The following is a 27,352-nucleotide window of genomic DNA, read 5'->3' on the forward strand; positions in this document are numbered from 1 at the left end:
TGGAGCTGTCGTCCCGAGAGCCAGAGAGGGGTGAGCCATCGTCCCGAGAGCCAGAGAGGGGTGAGCCATCGTCCCGAGAGCCAGAGAGGGGTGAGCTGTTGTCCCAAGAGCCAGAAGGGGAGGAGCTGTCGTCCCGAGAGCCAGAAGGGGAGGAGCCGCTGTCCCGAGAGCCAGAAGGGGAGGAGCCGCTGTCCCGAGAGCCAGAAGGGGAGGAGCCGCTGTCCTGAGAGCCAGAAGGGGAGGAGCCGCTGTCCCGAGAGCCAGAAGGGGAGGAGCCGCTGTCCCGAGAGCCAGAAGGGATGGAGCCGTCGTCCCGAGAGCCAGAGAGGGGTGAGCCGCCGTCCCGAGAGCCAGAAGGGGAGGAGCTGCCGTCCCGAGAGCCAGAAGGGGAGGAGCTGCCGTCCCGAGAGCCAGAAGGGGAGGAGCTGCCGTCCCGAGAGCCAGAAGGGGAGGAGCTGCCGTCCCGAGAGCCAGAGAGGGGTGAGCCGCCGTCCCGAGAGCCAGAAGGGGAGGAGCCGCCGTCCCGAGAGCCAGAAGGGGAGGAGCTGCCGTCCCGAGAGCCAGAATGGGGGCCGCTGCCGTCGCCCAGAGAGGGGGAGCCGCTGCCTTCGCCCAGAGAGGGGGAGCCCGAATGTCCACAGCCCGAGAGGGAGCAGCCCGAATGTCCACAGCCCGAGAGGGAGGAGCCCGAACGTCCACAGCCCGAGAGGGAGGAGCCCGAACGTCCACAGCCCGAGAGGGAGGAGCCCGAACGTCCACAGCCCGAGAGGGAGGAGCCCGAACGTCCACAGCCCGAGGGGGAGGAGCCCGAGCGGGAGGAGTCGGTGCGTCCACGGCCCGAGAGGGAGGAGTCGGTGCGTCCACGGCCCGAGAGGGAGGAGTCGGTGCGTCCACGGCCCGAGAGGGAGGAGTCGGTGCGTCCACGGCCCGAGAGGGAGGAGTCGGTGCGTCCACGGCCCGAGCGGGAGGAGTCGGTGTGTCCACGGCCCGAGAAGGGGAAGCCCACAGGCCTAGGGCTGAAGGGACCTGTAGGGGAAGAATACAGGCTGTTCCCGCCTCCGCCAGCAGAGGGAGATGAGCTGCTGTTCCCGTCTCCGCCAGCAGAGGGAGCCGGGCCGCCGTTCCCGTCTCCGCCAGCAGAGGGAGCCGGGCCGCCGTTCCCGTCTCCGCCAGCAGAGGGAGCCGGGCCGCCGTTCCCGTCTCCGCCAGCAGAGGGAGCCGGGCCGCCGTTCCCGTCTCCGCCAGCAGAGGGAGCCGGGCCGCCGTTCCCGTCTCCGCCAGCAGAGGGAGCCGGGCCGCCGTTCCCGTCTCCGCCAGCAGAGGGAGCCGGGCCGCCGTTCCCGTCTCCGCCAGCAGAGGGAGTCGGGCCGCCGTTCCCGTCTCCGCCAGCAGAGGGAGCCGGGCCGCCGTTCCCGTCTCCGCCTCCCGAGGGTCCGCTGCTGCTGCCGTCGCCTCCCGAGGGTCCGCTGCTGCTGCCGTCGCCTCCCGAGGGTCCGCTGCTGCTGCCGTCGCCTCCCGAGGGTCCGCTGCTGCTGCCGTCGCCTCCCGAGGGTCCGCTGCTGCTGCCGTCGCTTGGGGTCTTCGGGGATCCTGCTTCGCCTGGGGTCGCTACACTGTGGCCGGAGCCCCACGGAGGGGAGTTGCTGACCATGAAGAGGGGGAGGGAGGTCAGGAGACCAGCTCCCCCAGCTGCACTTTCGCGGCAAGATGGTGTGTGGCCGGAGCCCCGGAAGAGGGAGCTGCTGGCCACGAAGAATTGGGTGGTGCCGGACGTCCCACCATGGCCACCCCCATGGACACTGTGCTTCCCCCTCTTCTGGGACTGAGACTGAGGGGGGAGGTGGCCATTTAGGCCATGTTGTGCTTGGCACAAGGGGGGGGATATGTGACGGGGTACTGCCCCGTCTTTATGATCAATGTTGGGACTGGCAGGGAGGGGGTTAAAATTCCTCCCTGCCAGAAAAACATGTGAGAATGTGGCTGGAGCCCTAATTGACTAATCAGTAATTATTGAATAATTGGGCTCCAGCCACAGGGGATAAAAGCCAGGGGAGAGGCCCTGGCTAGGAGAGAGAGTTGAAGGAGAGTTCTAGAAACAAGAGTGTGTTTGTATGTGTTGTTTTTCTGTTCCAGTGAAGGCAACGCTCAGCCTGGAAACCTTTATTTTTGTAAGTTTTGCTTTTTGCTTTGTGTGTATTTTGTGTTTAAAACCGTTTTGTTTGGCCCTTGTGCTGGTTTATTTTGTATTTTTGTCTATTAAAAACTTTATTTTTGAACTTTCAACTGTCTCTGAGTCTCAAACCTCGGTCCATCCTGTGTATACCATGACTTGCATACTAATGAGCCGCACACTGAATAAATCACTACACACCACTACATTCTAAATTCCATGACAAACTGCCATTTTATTTGTTATTAGTTACAAAACCACTGCAAAAATAAGTGACATTCCACCTATTTCCCTTAATATATTTGGGGATGAAAGTCCACATAACTGGTACAACACCAACTTTGAGTGAAGACAGCAGTCCATGTGGAAAAAAATAGAAAAATAAGGGCACCAGCAAGAGTAGACACATAACAGCAGATGAGGAACAGCTAAATGAAATAGAAGAAATCAAAGATTGAAAAAAAACACTAAAAAATAACTACAGCATGGGCTGGTTAATGTACTTAAAGAAAAAAATGTGGACATTCATTTTATGGAAATAAGTCCAAATAATCTCAACAACATAAGGGAATTTTATACCAGTGCAAGAAGTTCAACTGGGGACCAGTATTCAGTCTCCAGTTTATAACGCTGAACTGGACTAAATACATATTTTAACAGTAGAAGTTTTAACATCTCTGCTGACAGCGAGTTTAAAACCAGCAATAATGTATCACTGTCGGTCAGGAGAACTCTTAGAAAAGCAGGTAAAGTCAAGGCCAGACACCACCCCCTGAATTACCAGCCTGGATTTGAAGTGTCTGCGGGAAATGGAGGCACTGTCCCCTGACACTGCGGTCAGATTGGTGCGTAAAGTCTGGTTTGATCGTCAACTTAATCTGTCACGACTTGGACGCAAGGGTGTCCGACAACTAACAAAAACATCTTTTGAGGTCCAAAAGGATGAAAACCTACTAGAATATGTGTGCCTCGCATATAATGAGTTCACAAACTTACCTGAAAATCAGTCCATCGCAGCTGCTCCCCTTACTTCCTTAGTGTCATTTGAAACTCCGCCCATCATCACAGCTTGTGCTCAGTCCCCTAGTTTCTAGTGAGATGGCACTTTCGATGCAGAAATTCACAATAAACGAACATGTGCAATTTATTTTTAATAAACGAGCAATTAATTAAATTAAATTTGACTATATTACACTGCAGATGTATACACAATAAAAGTGTGGCAGATACTGATGAAACATTAATTTGTTCCCAGAATTGCCACTGCCTTCTGTATCCTGCACAAACTCTTGTCAACAACAAAATGAGGTGTTCAGGAATCAGTTTCTACCTGTGAGACAGAAGGGGAAGGTTACAGTCTCACAAGAAAAAAAGCGGCACTGCCTTTCACAAGCCCAAAACAAGCGCAACCCATGTTAAAGTGGGTGTTTATGCAAATTACAACCCACGACTCTCAAAAAACAAGCCCAATTCTGCTTATTATAAGTGGACTTGGCAACTGTGAAGGTTACCTCAGCCGCCAGTTTCAATTGGACAGCAGCGTTCTGAGGAGATTCGCGCTGTCAGAGATTCTGTCCTTTCTTTTAAGTTGTGTTGGATTTACTGTTGTGTTAAATATTAATGATGCAAACAAATAAAACACAATCCATACATTCAATTTTATTTGGTCAGTTCTGAGAGGGCATCAACAACTTGTTGGATGTTTGTTGTGCTGTTTTGGGCGATCGAGCTGGCTCATGACATCCAGTTCACCAACTATATTAACGTGGAGGGCAGACACGCGTTGCCTTTGGACATAGCTGGGATCAAAAAAAGGGCGGGAACTAATTCAGTTACATTTAAGCAGCTCACTTGCTCTTTGTCTTTAACTTTAGCGTAGTTTTTATAGCAAAGGTATTCTCAAACAATTGCTTCAATACTATAACAAGGGCATAACGCAGTTCATGGTAAGTGGTTTTATACAGAACTGTAAACCCACAAGAGATATACAACATGATAGACCAGACACAGCAAAAAACAATAATAAAAAAAGCTGCCTGCATTATCAATTAAGGTGAACTACACCACTGCTAACCATAAAATTGCCCTTCAGCCACTTACTTTCTGCCATCTTGGAATCCACAGTAACAACTGACCTGCTCCCTTGCAATATTTATAGTTAAGGATAAACACACTCATTAACATTTACACGTGAAATGCGGGTTTCCATGCACAACTAGGCATGGATTTTCCCGTGTGTTTCGTCATTTACACAAGTAAATGAGATTTACCCTATCTCTCTCTTTGGCTGTTTTTTTTGGCCACAAACCTGATTTACACAAGTAATTCTCCCAAACATGCATGCATATCGCCATTTCACGTGTAAATTGACCCACATTGAAACCCCATGATTGTTACCATCTCCAAAAGGGAATTCGGGACTTTGGATGAAGAGTATTTTCAATGATGTCTTGGTGTTTTAGGCATGCATACAAGTCATTGGGAAGCTTGAACTGTGCTCTGGGGATGCCACTCTTCTTTTGATTTCAGTACCAGTTGGGGCCACATGATGTGATCATTGTAACTGTGCCTACTGGTACCTATTCCAGTCTGTAATAAGGAGGCATGCCATCCATCACCACTCAATCAATTCTTCTGAGCTGATACTGGCAGTGGTGTCTAGCAGACTGGGTAGGGTGTGGTTGAGGCTATAATGTCACACACTAATCTTGTCTGACAGCTGTAGCACTGGCATTGTAATGACGTTCTACCACTCTAGTGTTGGGATAGAGTCTTTGTGGCACATGACCTGAAGATGCCATGAAGTCTACCTGCCTTCAGCCACTCTCGCATTCCAACAGTGTTCGATGCTTCTTCTAAACGTCTTTCCAAAGATGTGCCTCCATGCGGCACAGTTTTGCAAACTGATTTAATGTTGGTCACTAACAACTAAAGTGCATCTAATTAGGAAACTCTCTCTGGATCTCACTATTCTACATTGTAAGCAAGCATTGACTTGAACAGAGCATGCATTCAGCTAGAGAAACGCTCTGCTTGATTAATTGCTGTGTTAGCAGTTTCTGACCAAAACATGTCAAGGGGTGTTCATTAATGTAATTAGTTCTGTTGAAGCAAGACCAATTGGGGCTGCTAATTAAATAGAAATGACTTCTCACTTAATAATTACAAGCACTGAGAAAGTTACGTTTAATGTCAGTCACTTCTATAATAGCAGGCAAACAAAACAAAGTTGTGTATGGAAAGTTGCGGCTCGGCTGGACTGTGTGTGCGGGTGTGCAGGATGAAGTTGAGAATGATATAAAAACAATCCATCATAATTACACGATATCATTGTCATATAAATTACATTTGAATCTATTTTTTTCCCCATGTAAAACAATGACATTGTGTAATTATCATGGATTGTTTTTCTGTTATATATAGCATCTCATCTCATCAATACTATATATATATATATATATTAGTATTGATGAGATGATCTCTCGTACTGCAGATGCATGGATGCACAGGCAGTTTGAGGACCACTGATGAATCTCTGGATGAGTTACTGCATGTCAGTGTAGCAGCTGAGATGGTATTGGTAAAAGTGTGGCACAGTAAAACTACTCAGCAGAATATCTGCACAGTCTGTGGACCCAAAACTGACAGTTATCATTTCTACAATTGTATTGTTGTAAAATTGAATGGCACCGCTTGGGAGTTATTTTAAAGCAACTGTTGTAGCTTAGAGCAGATGGTGAACGTGAGAGCTCTTTAGCATACGTTGTGCTGCATGCTTTTATGTTAAATGTTTCTCTTTGTTTCTGTTGCATGCAGAGGGAATAAAGAATTGACAGCACTTGCTTGAAGTGCTTTGTTCACAGTTCAGGTGGAGCCAAGGTAGACAGAACTGAAGGCTACGATTACTCTTGTTACTCTGCCAAACCATCTCGGGTTTGACACAGAGGGTAATTGTTTGTTCACTTCATGGGTTCATGTGTGATGAAGGTGACAGATTGTGCTGTCAGAGCCACCCTGGTACTTTGAGATGCGCTTTTGATGCACCAGAGACAGCCCAGATCATGGTTACAGGCCTGAAACAGCTGCCGTTGCATTTTAATGATTTTTTTTAGATATTTATTTTCATCGGCCTGATTTGAACTGTATTATTTTATAATCTGTGTGCAAGTGAAATACTTTGGCGGTGACAGAGTCTGCTTGGCTGAGCGTATTCACATTCCATTAGGGACACTTGAGAACAACCGTTTATCCAACGTCAGAGGAGAACAGAATTCTGCACCCAGTATTGTGGTGGGTCTGCATTCACTATATCATTGTCAGAATATTCTTGCCAGGAATTAAGACTGCGTTCCTGGTAAACAGCTGAGGTTTTTCATACTGGGACAGATTTAATGAGCCTTTGCTCCAGTGCAAAGTTTGCTCAATTTAAACGTCTCTGATTGTTAATTCAAGGGCACCTACACACACCTGTGTTCTTGTGTTCACTCCTTCTCAATTTCCTGTCTGCACAGAGAATTTGGAAGACACTAGTCTGATTCACCCGAGGGACTGCTTTATAGCCGGAACATTTACTGTAGTCATTATTTGACATAATTTGTCTGTTGATATTTAGCTTTTTTATGAGGGATATAGTTTGAGGTCATTAAGTGTGAAAATTGGTATGCTACTGTTCCCAATTCTCTGTTGCTCAGTTTGCCATTGTTGTAACACATTAGTGTGTGCCATGATTAAGGTTTGATTAACGTTTTGATTCCCCATTGTATAGAAAGTGGTAAAATATTACTTAACATTTATGGATTGATTATTTAGCTGAAAGATGAACCTGTATGAAAACTTACTGTGCCCCTATAAACATTATAAAACCACCTTCTTCTTCTTCTTCTTCTTCTTCTTCTTCTTCTTCTTCTTCTTCTTCTTCTTCTTCTTCTTCTTCTTCTTAGTTGTGTATATCTCTCCTTCTTGTTGGGGAAAATCAAGGTTTGAATGGTGATCTTATATTGGGTTGAAGCCTCTCTCAGTGTTTGTTAAATCCAGTTTTATTGGGTTGAAGCCTCTCTAAGTGTTTGTTAAATCCAGTTATCAACACTTGTACTGCAGTGCTGATTTTCTCACTGGAACGTTATTGTTATTATTACCCTGCAAACCAACGCAACTCCATCTCTATTTTGTCTAGGTCAGTTAGCAGTGGGGACATGTGAAATCGTCACTCTGAACAGAGACAGCAGTCAACCAAGGAGGATGATAGCCAGGCAAACAGCGCGGTGTGCCTGCAGGAGAGGGCAGATCGCTGGGACTACTCGGGCGAGGCCAGCCTGCGTCGATGGTAAGTGGAATGTGAGAACTAACTGCTTTCCAGCTCTGTCTGTCTGACTGCCTGTCTGACTGCCTGTCTAACTGTCCATATGGCGTTCTTTATTTAGAATTATAGGCCTCTGTTCCTACATGGATCAGGTGTTGAGCAATATACACACCTGGCTGTCCTTCTAGCCTGACTGCAGGTCTTTGCAGTATTTGTTTTAAAACATGTAAATGCTAAAGACTGGAGATTAGATAAGTGGAATGGGCACTAATATACATTGTGAAATCACAATTAACTGCTCATTTGTGGCTGCTTAATAAAAAAGAATAATATAATTTCAATATCTTTTTGTGTTATAATATTGCGAATCTTATGACTGTGATTGAGTGTTTCTCTCATTTATTCTCAGTACCCACTCTATAGTTGTTTCCTGTAATGTTATATGAGTGCAAAAACAAAAAAAAGACTCCACATAAACAGAGGCCAAGTGAAATGGAGCATGTGCTGAGCACATGAGCACTGTGCTATTACTTTCCTTGCATTAAAATACAGAGGAAAATGAACGAACGCTACAACAGCCTCACCCCGTGGCACAGCGGCCATGCCTCCGCCCAGCTCGTCATCGATGTGTGGAAGCCAAGGGCTCACTTAGACTCCCGTTGGGCACGGGCGATGGAAAATCTATAGGAATGTTAATTAACAGGAGTGCTCATAATTACAGCTATCGGGAAGGCATTCTATTAAGTTATAGTTTTGTAAGATAACATTGTTTTGAGATTCATAATTAAATGACCTGTAGCCTGCAATATTGAAAATCAGCACATATATTATTAAGGGGAGGCTGTGTGGTCCAGTGGTTAAAGAAACAGGCTTATAACCAGGAGGTCCTCAGTTCAAATCCCAGCTCACCCACTGACTCATTGTGTGACCTTGAGCAAGTCACTTCACCACCTTGTGCTCCGTCTTTCGGGTGAGACATTGTTGTAAGTGACTCTGCAGCTGATGCATAGTTCACACACCCTAGTCTCTCGTATCTTGTAAATCGCTTTGTGGTGGTGGTCCACTATGAAAGGCGCTATATAAAAATAAAGGTTATTATTATATTATGCTGAAATGTGTCTTTTAATATATCCCCTGGACAGTGGTTTGGGCTGGATTCCCCATACTCCTAGCCCCCTAACCAGTCTGAACAACTGGGAGGAGAAAGAGTTCCACTGGAAGGGAATCCCACTTGCATTGGTTGCAGAACAGTCTGACGTGTTCCAGGTTTTATTATGAGCCTCATCAGTCACCCAGGAGCTTGTTAACGACAGACAGTAAAGCCTGGACCAGCTCAATCTGCAGTGGAATAGGAGTCTTGCTGTGCTTCTGCCCCACAGCTCAATCTCTAGGCTTGCCTCTCAGCCCGTTACTCCCAGTGTGGATACCTGCGGTTATTCTTTCTTATTATTATACTCACAGCAGCCTTCCATAAATCCTGAACAGCTGAATATACCCTTCACATGGATCATATTTTTTAATGTAACATATTTTTGCCTCTGATATATGCTCCTAATGACAGGCAGTTATAAAAACCCTGCAACGTGTTCATCAGAGAAATGACCTTGAGTATTGCTGTGTCTGTGCTTCTGTGTCTCTCCCTTCGGAGGGGCTGCTGGTTTAAGCTGTGGTTATGCATCATTAAATTGGAAAGCACAGGCCTGTGGGGGAGAAGGCTTTAGTTTATCGACATGAACGTATTACCGGAGTCAGCCACAATCACGCATTGCCTGATGAATTTTGTGTTGCTGTCACCAGCACTGATGACTTATATTCAAGTTGAAACCCAAAATGAAACTGAAAATGGAGTTAATGAAAAAGCTAATCCATTGGAGAAAATCAGTGTGCAACCTGCTTAACTCTGGTGCATAAGCACTTTATTATCATTACTATGAGACAGCGCTACACATTGTATTTAACTTTTAAATGTTATTTATCTCCTTCCAACCCCTCCAAACCCTATCCCCCCTTACACTAACCCTAACCCTTTTCAGATACAATTGTCTGTTTATTTATTGTGCAAAAAGATGTACACACTAAGTACATTGTAACTATGCATAATATCATTGTAATCAGGGGTGAAATTCTCAACAAAATAGTGCAGATACTCATATGCACAGCAGGGTGTAAACATTAAAAAAATTGAGACAATTTGAGTGCCAACGAATAAATACTTTTAAAATGTATACATTTTGGTACACGATACATTTATAAATACAAAATAACTGATCAATTATAACCAATTCACCATAAACAAGGAAGCTGAAAATACTGAAAGCTTTGTCCCCTCTGCTTGTATCACTCAGTCATGTACTGTAATATAACACTGAAGTTAAACCTTAAATGACAAGCATTAAGAAATATTACACTATGCAGTAGCTGCTGTAGAGGGAGTTTTGTTTCAAGATATCCTAAAAAAGGGATGATGTTATAAAAAAAATTGTATCAAAAACAGCTGTGCTGTGAAAAAATGATACAAAAAGATCTAAGTCAAACAATGCACAATAGGTGCTAAAATACCCCTTAAATGTATTATGCTACTACTAATGATATACTTGGCCATTTTAATCTCCATAGTATTCTCTGAAATCATCCCCATACTTTCCAGACCCTGGGTACTCACCTACAACAGGACCTGGCCATGCTACTAGAATAGCCTTGGATTAGAACATATATCCCTGTTTCTTTTATTTATTTTGAACTTATTACTTATCTTACAATAATATGTTCTGTGTTCTGCTCTGTTGTGTTTCTGTGTAGATTAATTACTATGATCTATTCCAGAAAAAGATTTTTTCAGGCAGAAACAGTATAAATGTAGACTTTTTAATTATTATTTTTTATCCCTTGTATTGCGGTTTCTGCACAAGAAACAAAGTATCAAAAGACAAATTTTCATAAAGTAATATCATTACTGTGGTTTACGTCAGCCTTTTTTTTTTAGATGTACACACAAGTGAAAATTCACATTTAACTTAAATAAACTCTTCAAAATGTTTTAGAAAAGGGGGCATTGTACAAAGAAAAAACACCTCACCTTTTTGGTTTTCGTTTATTACAGTCCTCATAACAGAAAATAATAGGATCACAAAACACAACGTTGATCACTGTGCTTAACAGGTATCTTGCAAGTTGAGCCAGTGTTTGAAAAGCGTGACGCACACCTCCATCTGTATCCCGATTCTGACTCGCTTACCAAATCTGAAACTGCACTTTGTTTTAATGTTAATCCCTACTGTCCCACACATCACTTGTCATTTTAGAAAATTTCGCACAAATTCTGGCATTGTGGTAAATCGATGCAAGGAAAAACGCGTTATGATAATTATTTCTAATATTTATCAACTATTTATGGCGAACACTGACATGGATTTTTGCCTTCAAATTCATGTGCAGCAATGGTCGTTCGAATATTCAGATAGTTTCTCTGCTGTACTAAAGAAAATAATTAGAACTTCATAATAATAATTGCTTCATACTGCTGTTTCACGTTGCACTGCTAAGGTCTTCTCTCGTTGATCCATGAATGAGCACTGACACAAAGCGAAATGGGCGGAGATTTGTGACTCATGCCAAAATGAAATCTGATCAGAATGAAAGCTCGGCCAATCAACATGCAGTGATTATACTGACGTTAATGGTGGCCAATAGCAGCTAACAGAAACAGAAGCAGTGTGAGGAAACAGAATGCAAGCAGCACTGACTGTGCTGAATGAAAGTGCATTTGAGAAACGTTGCGCTAGTGGACTGTGTGTGTGGATGGAATGCATCCGTGTTGGATGAAAAGCAGATTAAATAAGTCCTGGTACTCAGTACCGGCATCAAAATAAGTCCCGGTACTGAGTACTGGTGAGTACCGGCAGAATTTCACCCCTGCTTGTAATTATGTGTAAGTACACATGTATGTACTAAGAAGCTACTGTGTAAATAGACAGTAATCAGAGACACTGAATGTAAAGTGTAAAGCCAGTATAGGAAATCCAAATTCCCTTCCCATGCCCACTGTTCATTAGTAACTACAGTAGTTTTGCAGACATTGACAATGGTCGAGTCGGAGTATCTTTTGTAATCATCATAAGCAATGCATGTTGTGTGTTGTGTGTTTGTGACATATTTCCTTTATCCTTAACTTTAGACATGTATGCATGCATTGTGGAAAAGATTATAAGACTAGACAATAGTCCAATAGACAAGATGCCTTCAGAAGACATTTAAAAAGAAATGTTGTCTTAACGATTGTGTGCTTGAATTAATCAAAGCAGTGGTTCAAGCAGGGAACTCACTTTTAACCCTTAGGTCAAATCATGTAAACATCAAGCATATTGTAGACGCTTCCAATACTCGGAGCAAATCATTCAGTCTAACATCTTATGTGTCTTTCAATAAACGATACGTCCAATCATCGTCAAGGAATGGATTTCTGTCTTAACTGGAACCGTTACATCCCTGTGTGTCAGAGTTCATCTCCTCCTCCCCAGCCTCCATCTGCTTTTTGGCTTTGTCTAACAGGGGAGGGCATCTGTCCTGCCCCCCGGCCCATGGCAGGGGTACCTCGAAATGCCAGGCCAAAGAATGTAGTGTGAAAATATATATACTGTGGTATAATGTTGTCTAGTCTAAGCTTTAATAAATAATAAATCGCATGAGTTTCCTGATAAAAATTCTATTACCATAATATGAATTCTATGAACCCATATACAGTAAAATTGTCCATTAGGATTGTTTTCTTACAAAGCTGATATTACATTATGTGTGTGTATACTTTCCTAATATTTTTAGAAATGTGAAAGGGGTCTATCTAGGTTAGGAGTGGGGCTACTCATGTGATCCAGGGGCTAATCAATCGCAGTGTCCTTGATAGAAACCTGCCAGTTCTCATTCCTACTGAAGGTAAGACTCAGAGGGCATGATACAGCAATATCTGAGAGATGCTCATCTATTCTATATTTGTTTGGTTTGGGGTATCTCCAGGGTTAGTGATTGATTCCTGTGTACAGGAGTACTGTAGCTTTGTGGTTGTTTGTAGATCAAGCTCGTTTGGACATATAGAAACATGCCTCCTGAAAGACATTTATTTACTGGTACGTGCCTGTGTTTGTGTTGTGGGAGAAGTGTTTCCTGATTAAGAGGACATTGCATTATGTTAGCAGTCTCGCTACCGTGACAGTCGATTGATAAGACAAATAACTCAAATACAAATAGCTCTGGAAATGAGGTCTTGAATCCTGTATCCTGGTCTGACCTCCTCCCAGCTCCACAGTGTAAAAGGCATATTGTTCTGTTTTTATTTTGCACCGGTACTTTGAACAGGTGGCCCGTTCTATATCTTTATATTCAAGACATTTGTTATTTCTTTTTTTTTCTTGCCTATCTTTATATTACAGACAGAACATCCAAGGCATGCATGTGGAGATCCTTTTGAAAACAGACTTTGTTTACAGGAGCAACGAGGACATGCGCTGAAAGCAATTTCTGCTTGAATGCATCGACACAACATGATGAGTGTTAATTAAAAACATGTGACATTCGGACACAAAGCCTAAGCTAAAATGTGACTGTACCAAAAGCATGTGTGTTATTCTTTATGCATTTAATGACCATTACCAATTTCTGTAATATTGACAACCTTCATTTTACAAAAAAGAACAAAAACAAGTTCTGAGTGTTCTACAGGGTTTTCTGATACGATAGTCTACAAAACCCCTTGTCACCCATGCATTTCATACAGAGGAAGATTTATGTTCTTATACATACATGTCCTTATACATACAGGACTTTGTGTCTTACATCTCTAGTATATTATACACAGGCTGTGAAACTATAGGAATAATCATTGAAAACTTGAAGGTCCCATTGAATGAGCACAAGGTCAGTGGCTCTTGCACCTCATAGACCTCTTTCTCTTTGTACAGTCAGAGCCTGGTGAGTACAGCAACCCCCAAAGACTCAGGGCTGAATGAATGTGCTACAATGCCATTGGTGTGAGCAGACTGAGATCTACCAACAACAGTGTGAGCATCTCCTGCATAAGCTCTGTGTGTGTGTGTGTGTGCACGCGTGTATGTGTGTGTGTGTATGTGCGCATGTGTGTGTGTGTGTATGTGTGCGTGTGTGTGCATGTGTGCGTGTGCGTGTGTGTGTGCACGCGTGTGTGTGTGTGTGCGCGCGTGTGTGCATGTGTGTGTGTGTGTGTGTGTGTATGTGTGCATGTGTGCATGCGTGCATGAGTCTTTAATAAGACCAGAAATACAGTATGAACAATAACATCACTTAAGCTGCAGTGGAAGCAAATTGTTTCTGCGCAGCGAGTTTGCAGTTTGACAGTACTTTAGGTAATCGTAATGTCTGCATTTGCAGAACAGCTGAACAACACTTCACAGTTTTTATTTTAGAATTTTTTTTTGTGCTTAAATCCCCCTCCAGACTGTGCTTTTAAAAACACTGTGTAATGAGTTAACCCAGGAGTTGGCATCGCCCACACTGCACAGAATACAATGTTCGCAAGCTCTCGTCTAATGCACAGCATCAGAAGTTTGCAGGTTCATTGACTGTTATTGTTGGTCAAAGCAAACAGTAATTTCCATTTCAAACAGGGTGAGTTTAGTGACTTGTGATTGAGCCATTAGCACTGAATGGGAGCAGATGCTCAGGGTCTCACCTTCGCAACGTGTCTGATTTCTGGAGACCTCGCTGACGCAGGACAGCTGTGACAGCCTGCAGCTGTATCAGCCAATTTCTCTACCCAGCAGCAGTCATGTGGATGCTTTAGAGATCATTTTAGAACAGAAGGTCTTTCTCCAGGGTTTTGTTCCACTGGTTAGGAGTGGCAGGATAAAGGGGTTAGTATTAGTCTATGTAACACTGTGTGCCCAGTATTAACTGTTTGATACTTTTAAAATCCTGCTAACATAATATGTAACCCAACATGAGCAAACCGATCCCACCCTGACACCAGCTTAGAGAATCCCATTCTCCTGAACTCAGAAGGATAGCTCTTACCAGATCAGTTATTAAAGATGAATAGGTCACGTCCAGGATTTCTGAAACAATGACACTAAGCACTGTACAGTGCTCACGTAATTTACCTGTTCTAATGCAACATTTAACCACACTTGTTTTTCTTTTCTTTCACAGCTCGGATAGTAAAGAACAAGCAGTGGTGTGAGATGGCGCCCTGTTCAGAAGGTGAAATCTGTGGTTTACTATTGAACCGGTCGGGGTGGACGTGCACCAAAGGAGGGGGCCGGATAAAGACAGTAACAGTAAGTTTCCTGCAGTGCAGTTTCACATTTCTTGTGTAAACACACTCCCTTGAATCCTTGTCTAGAACTACTACATACATCTAAGGATTTAAACCTTGCAAATTCTGTATAGATTCATGACAAAGGTGTGTGGTTTCGGCTACATGGCCGTATTCATAAAGCATTGCCAGTAGATGCACTGCAATCCTGCTGATTAACTGGCTTCACTGCTGTATGAATAGATCCTATGCTAAGGTGTGACTGAACACGTTCCGCACTGATGCCTTTTGATTACAAGCAGAGTAACGGATAGTAATGACAGGCCACAGCCACCGCCATGCAGAAGGTGTTTTGGTTGTTCTGGATCACGTGCAGAGCAGCAGACCTGGCTCGCAGCAGGTCTAACAGGAGCTCAGTGCCACTGCTCACCTGGTTAAACACATGCTCTGCAATCTGTATAGAGGCAGGGTTAGTTGCGTTTGCATGAATGCATTCCTCTGCCTTGCTAAGAGGTATCATCACAAACCATTGAGTTAAATATTTCTTCAGGACGAATACATCTCCTTACTTATCTAATCCTGTTTATTTATTTTTTAGTTTTATTGTTGTATCTTGTAAGCCTCCCTTTTTTTGTGCTCAGTATGATTTTCTGTTGGAGAGTTGGTGGGGGGCAAGCACAGATTTTTCAAAGCCACATTTTTTACACAGCATTTATGTTTATCTAATTTAACTTTGACGAAAGTCTACAAGATGAATACACACCTCGAAATAACCTTTATTGTGCCAGAAAACGACAGAAATTATACTCTACACAACAAATTCCTTCTCTTTAAGAAGGAACTTTTTAAAATTCTAAACAGAAAGCCCCTGGTGGAAAATAAACTGCACTGTCTAGATCCTTAAAACAAAATTGGTTGACACTGTTCTAAATTGACAGGTTGCAGGAGCTTATTTTTTTTGTACCTGCTGTGTCCAAAAGAGAACAGCAAGGGTTCAGTATTGAAGACCTGATTAACCAGTCTGTCCCAGCTGAAAACAGGTCATTCTTTCAATAGAGATCAAGCTCAATGTGATAAGCTTGAACCGAACATCTTTGTATTGTGATCACGTGCTGCAGTTTCGTCTCAGGGCACATACAGACAGATATTATTGGCACACGTTGAGAATGGGTTCTTTAAATGTACTTTGAAGAGCTTGACACCCCAGCACAAAGGGGCAGACAAACTGCAGAGTCGTACAGAGCTATTAAGGCAAGGAATCAGAACAGACATGCATGACCAGAGAGATGAGGAAACTGGTTAAGGGTGATGCTGCTGTTGAGAGCTGAGCCACGGCTAGACAAGAGAGTGGACCTCTATGGCATAGAACTGATTTGGAGTTTTCAAATGTCAGCAAACTCAATCTGATCACACTGACCGTCTTTTCAATGAATAACTAAGGAAAATGTTGTCTAATTTAAGACACTAGTTATGTAGGGCTATATCTTTTGTGTGTGTGTGTGTGTTTTATCAGTTTTCCACAGTAGTGCTTGGCTGATTCTGTATCCTACGGATCCCATAAGAAATTATCCTCAGTGGTCAAGTCAGGCAGTAATTGCTGCACCTTTTTAAAATAATTAAATACATCAATAAACGTTTTGAGTCAGATCCCAGATCTTTTATGGGGCAGTGAATTCCGGGATGCTAGCTGAAGAGTTGTTTCCTAGTGCACAGCCTCTGTCTTTTTGCTCCTATTAAGAGCCCTTAGACAAAGAAGTCCAGATGAAACGGTGACACTTTAGTTTATGGATCCGATATAAGTGATTATAAACAATCTATAACAATGTTATTAAGTATGTCATTAACAATTATATAATATGAATAGAAATAGTTATAGAGTATTATTACACATTTTTTTCATTGTTTTCTGCACTGTTGTTAATAATCAATTATAATGGATATAGTCTGTCTGTCTTTTCAGGTCTGTTTGTCTTTCTATGCCTGTCTGTGTCTGTCTGTCTCAGCAGTTGTATGGGGCTGCTTTGTTTTTGCAATACAGTTATTATACACTTTTACCATTGTTTTGTTTTTGCTATTGTTTATAACCACCTATAACAGATCCCTAAAGTAAAGCGTTACCAATAAAACAAAGTGAGGGTGCGGAGCAGGAGATATTGATGAAGGCTGCCCTTCAAACGCATGCTTCAGCTTTCAGAGAGCTGACAGATTAGAGAAGGACGTCATTGCAGATCAATATGCAAGAGACTTGCTTTTGCAACAAACTGTCTTCACATTGAGTTAATAAAATCCATAATGTTGTCCTCTAGCACAAACCCCTGGCCATCAATGTGATTCACAGTCTCCTTGCTGTAGACTCTGATTGATGGCCCACCACTCTCTCCCCCAAGACCAGTGGCGCTCCATTGGCTCTGTCGCTAGCGACAGGCAGTGGGACGGTGAAGGTGGCCTCGAGATGATGTTTCAGTGGCAGATGATGCATCTTTATCTGTGCAATTCATTTTGAAGAACAGTCAACATTATTTTTTGTCATGTTTTGTTTTGTTCTTTTTCATGAATCAAGATATATAATATACATCAGTGGAAAAAAAATCCAGATACCAATTTTTGTAGTACATAAACAAAAATAAAATGCTGGGTCGGAGAATTGCTCAATTGTGTAAGCAAACTGTGTAAACGGTATTCGGTTCTGTATGTCAATGTGGGGAGGGCTACACAAAAACAGACCCCTATCTGCAATCAAGTGGCCATCCCTTCCGACAGCCTACTCTCACTTTAATGGTAACATGAGATAAAGGCGGTCAATAGAAATGAAGAGTGCCATAGGGAACAATGCTCCATAGCACAATCAATGGCTTATCAATACTGGCCTGCAAACATGCATAGATTATACCAGAGCTTATACCAGCTCATAGTGTATCATATCGTAGATCAGTGACCTCAGGGTCAATGCACCTGCACACATCGTGTTTAGCTCACAGTGTATCATATCGTAGATCAGTGACCTCAGGCTCAATGCACCCACATGCATCGTGTTTAGCTCACAGTGTATCATATCGTAGATCAGTGACCTCAGGCTCAATGCACCTGCACACATCGTGTTTAGTTCACAGTGTATCATATCGTAGATCAGTGACCGCAGGCTCAATGCACCCACACGCATCGTGTTTAGCTCACAGTGTATCATATCGTAGATCAGTGACCTCAGGCTCAATGCACCCACACGCATCGTGTTTAGCTCACAGTGTATCATATCGTAGATCAGTGACCTTAGGCTCAATGCACCCACACACATCGTGTTTGTATTCTGCCTTGTCTGATCGTGGGACAGTTTTGTTTTACTATCATAATTCCCCTAGGTTTTATTTTTTCAACTCACAAGTACAGTATGACAATTTTGCCTTAATGTTCATTAACAGTTTGAGCAAAAGGGAGCGCAGTAGATCAAAAAAGAAAACTTTAGTTTCAGGAGCCAGATTCTCAAAACTATTTACTGTATTCCAAATTGTCATCAGCAGAATGTTTCAGTAAGAAACAAGTCACAAGTTACCAAACCAGAAATAAACAACTCAGGCATTTAATTTAATTTAATTTACTTTAATTTAATTTAATGTCTCGTAAGTAGTCTTAATGTATGTTTTAGAATTGTAATTCCTTTTTAGTTTTTCCTACTGGACGAAAAAAATGCTAATAAATAAATAGTGTAGTATTGAAAATGTAACCCATTTGTGTTTGAAACGTTTTCTTTTTCAAAGCAATCCTCGATGATAATTGCAATGCTGTTCTGTCAGTTTGTATTTACAGAATAGTCAAATAAATGAATGTGTTTTTGGTGTTTTTTTTGGTTTTATTTTTGTATCTGCAAACTTCTAAATAAAGAAGTCTCAAAACGCTGCAGATCAGAGAGTGGCACAGATAGCCCAGGGAGCTGACCTTGTTAATAGAGTTTACACATGCACCGTGCATTGAAAGCTCGCCAGCTATTAATATAGATTACTCACAGGAACTGAAACAGGGAGGCAATTTGTCTTCACTAGTGCTTTGTTGAAAGGTTCAAAGATTGTATTCTCTGGAGTTGATCCTCTGGAAGTGACTATGAATTAGATGTAACTAAAGACAATCGCAGATGTAATGGGATATCATTTTGACTAATGAAAACTTTTGTTTGTGCATTGTGCTTAATAACGGTAGATAATCATGACTGTATGCAATCTTTCTTTCTTTCTTTCTTTTTTTTTGCTTCAATAGGATGTCTAAAGAACTGTCTCAATGCACTCAGACAGAAAGCCACCGGCATTTCCAAATGAATAGACGTGCATGTACTGTATGATTCATATTAATTTGCACTGAGAAATGAGACAATTCTGTATGAAATAGTTTCATTAAGAATGACCCTTTTAAATCCCCCAGCATCCTACAGCTGGTAGGAGGCCTCCACTCAAGCTTTATTAACAAAAATAAAAACACCTGTTTTCCTAAAGACAGGTTTTAAGACCTGTATAAGCATGCTATTTCAGCTTCTCAGTTACTTATAAAGCATGCTATTACAACTTCTCAGCTACTTATAAAGCATGCTATTACAGCTCCTCAGCTACTTATAAAGCATGCTATTACAGCTTTTCAGTTACTTATAAAGCCCGCTATTACAACTTCTCTCAGCTACTTATAAAGCATGCTATTACAACTTCTCAGCTACTTATAAAGCATGCTATTGCAGCTTCTCAGCTACTTATAAAGCATGCTATTACAACTTCTCAGCTACTTATAAAGCATGCTATTACAGCTCCTCAGCTACTTATAAAGCATGCTATTACAGCTTTTCAGTTACTTATAAAGCCCGCTATTACAACTTCTCTCAGCTACTCATAAAGCATGCTATTACAGCTTCTCAGTTACTTATAAAGCATGCTATTGCAGCTTCTCAGCTACTTATAAAGCATGCTATTACAGCGTTTCAGTTACTTATAAAGCACGCTATTACAACTTCTCTCAGCTACTTATAAAGCATGCTATTACAGCTTCTCAGTTACATATAAAGCATGCTATTACAGCTTCTCAGCTACTTATAAAGCATGCTATTACAACTTCTCAGCTACTTATAAAGCATGCTATTACAGCTTCTCAGCTATTTATAAAGCACACTATTACAACTTCTCTCAGCTACTTATAAAACATGCTATTACAACTTCTCTCAGCTACTTATAAAGTTGTGCAACAATCAGAATCATGCATCACATTTAGCTATGGCTTATCTTAATACACAAAGCGTACACCTCTCTTCACATTTAACACAGTATTGATCGTAAGATGCATTCATGTTGTTGAACACAACCTCTCTGTCTATGTGCTAAGCAGGCACTTGTTAACAATCTGTTAAATGCATGATCTGCAAGCATGTCACTTGAAGAAATCGCTTCTGTGCTGTGGCGATCTTTTTGTCATGTGAGGAAATAAACCAGCCTTATCTGGACAGAATCTTCAACCCTCATTGAAAAAGCATTAATCTGTATCTGACTCGCATCAAAATCTGATCGCTTGACTCAGAAAATAGTTTTTTTTTATTATTAATATCCTTTGCAGATCTCTCTTCTCACTGGGCAGGATGCTTATGCTGTAGGAAGCTCTCTGTGATACAGCGAGCAGCTCTCACCCTGACAATACCTTTCAATCACAAAGCCATACTCCATTAGGTAAGCACTGTCCATGAATACGTGCCCTTTGTTGCCAGCCAAGGACTTTATTGGCAGCCAGTGTGTTCAGATGTATTGCTATCAGTCCACTGGAAAGGCATTTACAGGACAGGCTGAACCTCGAGAGCCTGAAGTTCTCACGCTGGATACCCCCTTTGTAACTCTGTGCAAAGCTCCCCTCTCCAGTGGTGGAGTTGACACAGTGGATACCCCCTTTGTAACTCTGTGCAAAGCTCCCCTCTCCAGTGGAGCTGATGACACAGTGGATACCCCCTTTGTAACTCTGTGCAAAGCTCCCCTCTCCAGTGGAGCTGATGACACAGTGGATACCCCCTTTGTAACTCTGTGCAAAGCTCCCCTCTCCAGTGGAGCTGATGACACAGTGGATACCCCCTTTGTAACTGTGCAAAGCTCCCCTCTCCAGTGGTGGAGTTGACACAGTGGATATCCCCTTTGTAACTCTGTGCAAAGCTCCCCTCTCCAGTGGTGGAGTTGACACAGTGGATATCCCCTTTGTAACTCTGAGCAAAGCTCCCCTTTCCAGTGGTGCTGTTGACACAATGGATACCCCCTTTTTAACTCTGAGCAAAACTCCCCTCTACAGTGGTGCTGTTGACACAGTGCATACCCCCATTGCAACAGTGCAAAGCTCCCCTCTCGGTGGAATTGGCTTTTCTGATCTCCATAGGGCTGTTGGTTATCACGCTCCATTCATTAATTTGAAACAGAGGGCTTCTTTTTTATTTATTTATTTATTTATTTAATTTAGTCGTCGCCAATTTTTTACCCCGGTTTTCTCCCCAATTTAGCGTGCCCAATCATTATTTGTATCCTCGGCTCACCGCTCGCAACCCCCCCACCGACTCGGGAAATGGCGGCTTGAGCACGCATCCTCCGAAACGTGCTCCTGCCAAGCCGTCATTTTTCACACTGCGGTTCCACAGCAATGCTACCAGACCTATAGTGCCAGAGGACAACACAGAACTGGCAGCTCCACTGCAGAACCACACGTGCCCTATCGGCCACAGGGGTCGCTGATGCGCGGTGAGCCGTGGATTCCCCTGCCGACCTAAACCCTCCCTACCCAGGCAGCGCTCGGCCAATTGTGCGCTGCCCCCTAGGAACTCCCGATCACGGTCGGCTGTGACATAGTCTGGATTCGAACCTGCGATCTCCAGGCTATAGTGCACATCCTGCGCTCCGTGTGGAGCGCCTTTACTGGATGCGCCACTCGGGAGCCTCTGAAACAGAGGGCTTCTACTGTAAATGTGGTGAATGCTAGCATTGTGCAAAGCGTTCATTGTGTTCTCTGTTAATCGTTTTTTTGTCTTTTATTTTTTGTCTGTTTTGGATTTGGCTTGCTGGGCTTTTAAAACACTAAGGTATTCCCTTTTATTTGATTTAGTTCCATTTCTGCTTGTTTATTGATGTTTTCCTTTTTTGCTGTCTGCCTTAAGCATGTCAAAGTTAATTTTCTGTTTTGGAGGAGCAGAGACTGGCATTAATAGAGCTCCACCTGCACAGAGAAGAGGGAGTTGAGCTTTTGCACTTCATACAATCAGTGATGTTGGGAGGAATTACACATATTTACCTAAATACCAGAGGGTGCAATTTATTAATTTTTTTTGTAAACATTGATGATTACTTTTAGTTCCCTCAGAAGCAGGGATTCGAAACAGAACCAGAACGATAAATGAAAAAAAAAAGAAATTTGTCATGGAACAGAAACAAAAAATGGAATTAAATTAATTTATTACATTCTGGAATGAAAAAGATATTCAAGATTGTGTAACAATTGTAAGTTTCCCTGGATAAGGGCGTCTGCTAAGAAATAAATAATAATAATAATAATAATAATAATCAGAAAATCTGTGGTGAACCCCGCTCTGACTGTGTTGTGTGTCCGAGTCCCTGGTAAGTGACGCTTTAGTGAACTTCGCAGTCTTATGGGAATTAGTTTGGCGTTTCCTTCTCTTTTTCATTTTACATTAGCTGGTCAATATGTTTAATGGAATCGTTTGTCAACACCCTGGAATAAATACATTGGATTTTTCATCAGAATTTGCGAAGGGGCTGCAGTATGTCAGGAATTAATGCCAATACAAATGTGACACATGTTTAGAATTACTTCAGAATTGCAGAGGAGCTATTAGACAATAACAGGTGTTTTTCCATGAGAGTAGAAACATCACCAATTTATTATTAAGCAATACAGTCATATTGGATGCCATGAATCAATGTAATATTTATAAGCTCTTAGAGTAAGTAAAAAATTGTATTTCCGCTGGGCTTATTTCATTCTATGTTTTCAATTATCATATTAGGACATTAAAACAATAACCTACCTATTGTTAAGGGTAATGCTTGTTTTTAATTATGAATCTGCAGATATTCTACCATGGAAAAGCATTATAAATTACTGAAATGCAAAATAACATTTAAGAAAATGGCATATGTTATTAACATGTATTGCCCATTGAAACTGTAGTGTGATTTCCATTACCTGAGAGTAGGTGTTAAAACTTCATCCTGATATTGGACCCGGCTCTGGTCAAGATAAGCACCGACTAAGACATAGCTTCTGTAAACTAATGTGATCCATCTGCGTTTCCTTCCATCTGATGATGTAGATATCCTTCTCCCTTGTGTTGATGGCTGAAGTGTAATGCTGACTCCAGGGATCAGCCTATTTTTACCTCCCTGGCGCATTAGCACACACAACAGCTGCAATGCTGGCTCAAGGGATCAACCACAGTGCGGCCTCCCTAGCGCATCAGCATGACAACCATCTGGACTGAGCTGAGTAGGGTAATCTCTGGGGTCTTCAAGTGGGCACCTTCCATCCTTGGTGTATCGTTGACGTCCCCCACTCAGCTAAGCCCAGCTTACTTACCTTCCGTTCCATCCACGTTGCTTTCTTTCTAATGTGCTCGAGGTCCCCAACCAGAATCTTTTTGTCTCCATCTAAACCAGAGCCAGTTGCTGCTCCTCTCTGCTGCTTCAGATAAGTTACTCACTATGTGTCCGTAACTCTTGACCACTGAATCCGATGTCTCTGAGAAAGTCACAAATCCTCGACAACCCATCTGCATTGGGTAAACCTGGACTCTGTTATGCTTCAGCAGCTAGTTGAGCGTACCGAAGTTTCTTCCTTTCATACGTCTCATCCACAGCATCCTCCCATGGCACTGTTAACTCTACCAGGTGAAAAAGGCCTGCTGATCCAGACCACAAGACAATATCCTTGACTAAGACCCACCTTACATCCTGTCAAAATGTGTCTTAATGTAGCTGGCGATGAACACAAAGGACATCACGGATCCTCTCCTACCCATAGATTAAGGTTTTGTGGCGATGGGAGAACATCATATGTTGACCTGATGAGGAAACTGATCCTGCTCTGTTTCATTGTCCATAGATCTCACCAGCCAATCTTGCCTTGTTCCACACTCTCCCATCTCGTCCATTCTCCCTGCTTGGCCTGGGAAACTGCCTTTATGCACCTCATCCTCACCTCCAGCTTTTGCACCTCGTCGACTACCAGCTTCCTCAGTTGAGCTGGGGGTGCTTTGTGCCATGTAGGAGAAGCTGAACTGAGACCAAGACCTCCTCTTCCATGCTGTACTTGCCAGATGATATCACTGAAATGAAGGGCAGCCTTTGCATCTTCCATAGCTTCCTTTGCCACCCACGTTCTGTGAGTTTTCATCACAGGTGCTGCCTCCCTCACACATTCGTCATATGACTACCAATGTAATTTCCAATCAAACCTTGGCGCACTTAAACTCCTCGGTTAGAGCTGAGACTGGCAGCTGCAGTATCCCTTTACCATACAGTCCCACTCTGCTGAGGCAACGTGGAACCATTTCCTGATGTATGAACTGATAAACACATTAAACATGATAGTGTTCTGTGAATTAACAGTAAAGGGATAGTGCACATAAATCACACATTTTTCATAGTTTCTTTTTTCCTTTCCTTGTATCATTATTGGATGCATTTTTACTTCATTAAACAGAACGTGCTAATAATGATTAGGAGTTAATAGCTTTGATAATCTAAAAGAAAAACTAATTAGCATTTCTAAATAACCATTTCAAACCATTTTAGACGTACCACAAGCCCCTTAATTAAATGTCTGAGTTGCACATTTCTGGGTTGGTAACTTTATTGGGTGCATTTCTACTATCTGAAGAAATCATGCTAATGACAATTTGGAGTAAATGTCTTTGAGAATCTAGCACAGTGTCTTTAAAGTAGTTAGAACCAGCACCATCTAACACATGCCTGCTGTGAATCAAGTCTTTTGCATGTTTTCTGTTGCAATGCACTAGATGGCGCTGGCTCTGACTGTCTAACAACTTGGTTGATGTAGCCATCATTCTATACCAATAGGAGCAATAACCCATGGGGGAAAGGCAGTAACAACTGAAACCCTGAATACAGTTCAATTGCCTTTCTGTTGAGTTATTCATCAGTATAAATGTATAGAGTATTGACACAACGGTGGTTTATGATGTTGGGAGTAATAACAGTTAAGCCATACAGCTGTAATCACTCCGAATCCCCTCTGTTTCAACATGCGCCTGCCCATGTATAAACGCTGTGCACGTGAGCCGTTGCTTTGCCGAGCCATTATAAATCCTAATTATGGGTTGTTTTATAGATTGGAGCGTTTTGGTTGCTGCCTAACTCCATGAAAAGACATTGCTAGCAAAGTGATGGTTTACTGCAAGGGGGAAACAAGACATTTGATGTTCTATAAAATATCAAGAGACAAAAGGCTTGCTTCCATATAAAAAACCAAGAAAAACAGAAAAACATACTATACAGTATAATGGCAAGTGTACTATGCATGTGTCTTTTAAGTTATTCAGTGCATTATAATATGGTACAGTATCATTTATTATCATCTGAATTCTCAGTTTTGCAACACAGATTTGTTCCTCACGTTGTGTGTGCTATAGCTTCCTTCTTCTATTTTAGGTTATTGGTTTAGCCTTCTTAGAAGAGGACTTGAACACTTTGAAATGTTCATACAGATGCAGAATTGAATTCAGGCTCATGCTGCCCTAATTGCTGCCGGTACAAGATCCTCACTGATACATCAGGATGAAGATTACACTACAAGATGCTTTAATAGACCCACAATAGCGTTTTCAGCAACTGAATAATTCATAGTATTTGATCATCACTCAGCTGATAGATGCATTTGCATGGATTACATTTTGTTGCAGATTATATTTTAGCTATAGCAAATGAGTCTGAAATTGGAAAGCATTTCCAGTTCATTGTACAGGTCTTAATGCCTTAGACAGGTGATTACAGTGGCTGGCTCTTCTTCAGTCTCTTCCGGAATATTTAATCCCATGTTTACATAACGCTGATGCAGTAAGTAAATAATAATAACAACAATAATGAAATTCAAAGTAAAAAGATCTGTGTATAAACTACCCTGTGGTACGCATTTGAGTCATTTCACATCTATATACATCACTGTCTAGTAACAGTATAAACATCACAAGAAATACCATCTAAATGACTATGTAATTTATATTGATTCCAAGCTAGCTAGATCCTCAGTGCTGTTAAGTAGCATGTTTTGGTTTTGTCTGAAGTTTAATTACACCAAACAGATAATGAAACAGCTTGAGACTACGCACAGCACCTTGTGTCTTTCTGTCTGTCTAACTTTAGTGGGTGCATTTTTACTATCTGAAACAATTGTGCTAATGACGTTTTGAAGTAAAAAGCTTTAAACAACTGAACAGCAGAGAGGCCTGTTGTTAGTGGTTTATGGATTTTAAATTATTATTATGATTATATAGGGCGGCACGGTGGCGTTGTGGTTAGCGCTGCTGCCTCACAGCGCCAGGGTCCTAGGTTCGAATCCGGCCTAGGGTACTGTCTGTGTAGAGTTTGCATGTTCTCCCCGTGTTCGCATGGGTTTTCTCCGGGTACTCCGGTTTCCTCCCACAGTACAAAGACATGCTGTCCAGGTTGATTGGTTACTCTAAATTGCCCTCTGTGTGTGTGGTGCCCTGTGATGGACTGGCGTCCCGTCCAGGGTGTAGTCTCGCCTTGCGCCCTGTGTATGCCGGGTTAGGCTCCGGCTCACCTCGACCCTGTAACGGAGTAAGCGGTTAATGATAATGGATGGATTATGATTATACTGTGTGGTAATAGTTAATATGAATGTATTAAAATCCCCAGGCCCATTGTTGTATCTATTTAAAACACTGATGTATTTCCTGTTTTGTTTGTTGTGGGTATTGGGACTGAAGATCTGTATTGCAATACTGAAGACAATATTGCGCTACGTATTGGAATTCAACACCGAATGATCCTGATGTTGATTTTATTGCTATCAAAATGAGAACCAAACAGTTATTAATAAAATTTTGCATATTTCAAAAACACTGAATTAGCTATTTAAAATTCTCTAAATACATTGATTTTAAATGTAATTTATAAATTTGTATTATAATTAATATCTTTTTCTGAACTCAACACATGAATATAAATGCCAGTCATTATAAGTTAACACTTGTTTAGCAGTCTGCAATTCAGCTTTCACTTCAGCCTTGACTTTGTTGTACACCTGTGGTATTATAACCTCTGAACTGTTTCCTGCTGGGTACTTTGGTATTGTTCACCAAGCCTCTGAAGTCTGCAGAATTGAAAACTTGGTTGCTTTTCTGGAAAGGAGAATCTGCCCCTAACCAATACGTCATCACCAAGCGCCATAAAGGCTTTCACTCGTGTCGCTTCTTTTGTTTTGGCCTCTCAGTCACGCGCAGTGAGGCCGAAACGGGAGTTGACCATCTTAGAGCCTGGAGGAAGGGCTGCCCTCATCCATGGATTCTCTGAGGTTTCCCCCTACCATCAAAAAATTAAAAATAATCTGAGTAGGGAGG

At 42.2% G+C, this 27,352-nt stretch overlaps 1 protein-coding gene across 1 annotated transcript in view; it reads left to right on the forward strand.

Moving 5' to 3' along the window:
- LOC117394782 (chemokine-like protein TAFA-5) overlaps nucleotides 1-27,352 on the forward strand; it is a 94,753-nt gene that overhangs the window by 41,616 nt on the left and 25,785 nt on the right. Inside the window, exons 3-4 of the mRNA XM_033993353.3 lie at nucleotides 7,344-7,493; nucleotides 14,643-14,770. Of these exons, the coding sequence (XP_033849244.1) occupies nucleotides 7,344-7,493; nucleotides 14,643-14,770 (278 nt within the window). The remainder of the gene's footprint in view (nucleotides 1-7,343; nucleotides 7,494-14,642; nucleotides 14,771-27,352) is intronic.

This window comes from Acipenser ruthenus, chromosome 30, assembly GCF_902713425.1.
Source record: "Acipenser ruthenus chromosome 30, fAciRut3.2 maternal haplotype, whole genome shotgun sequence".
NCBI classification, from domain to species: Eukaryota; Metazoa; Chordata; class Actinopteri; order Acipenseriformes; family Acipenseridae; genus Acipenser; species Acipenser ruthenus.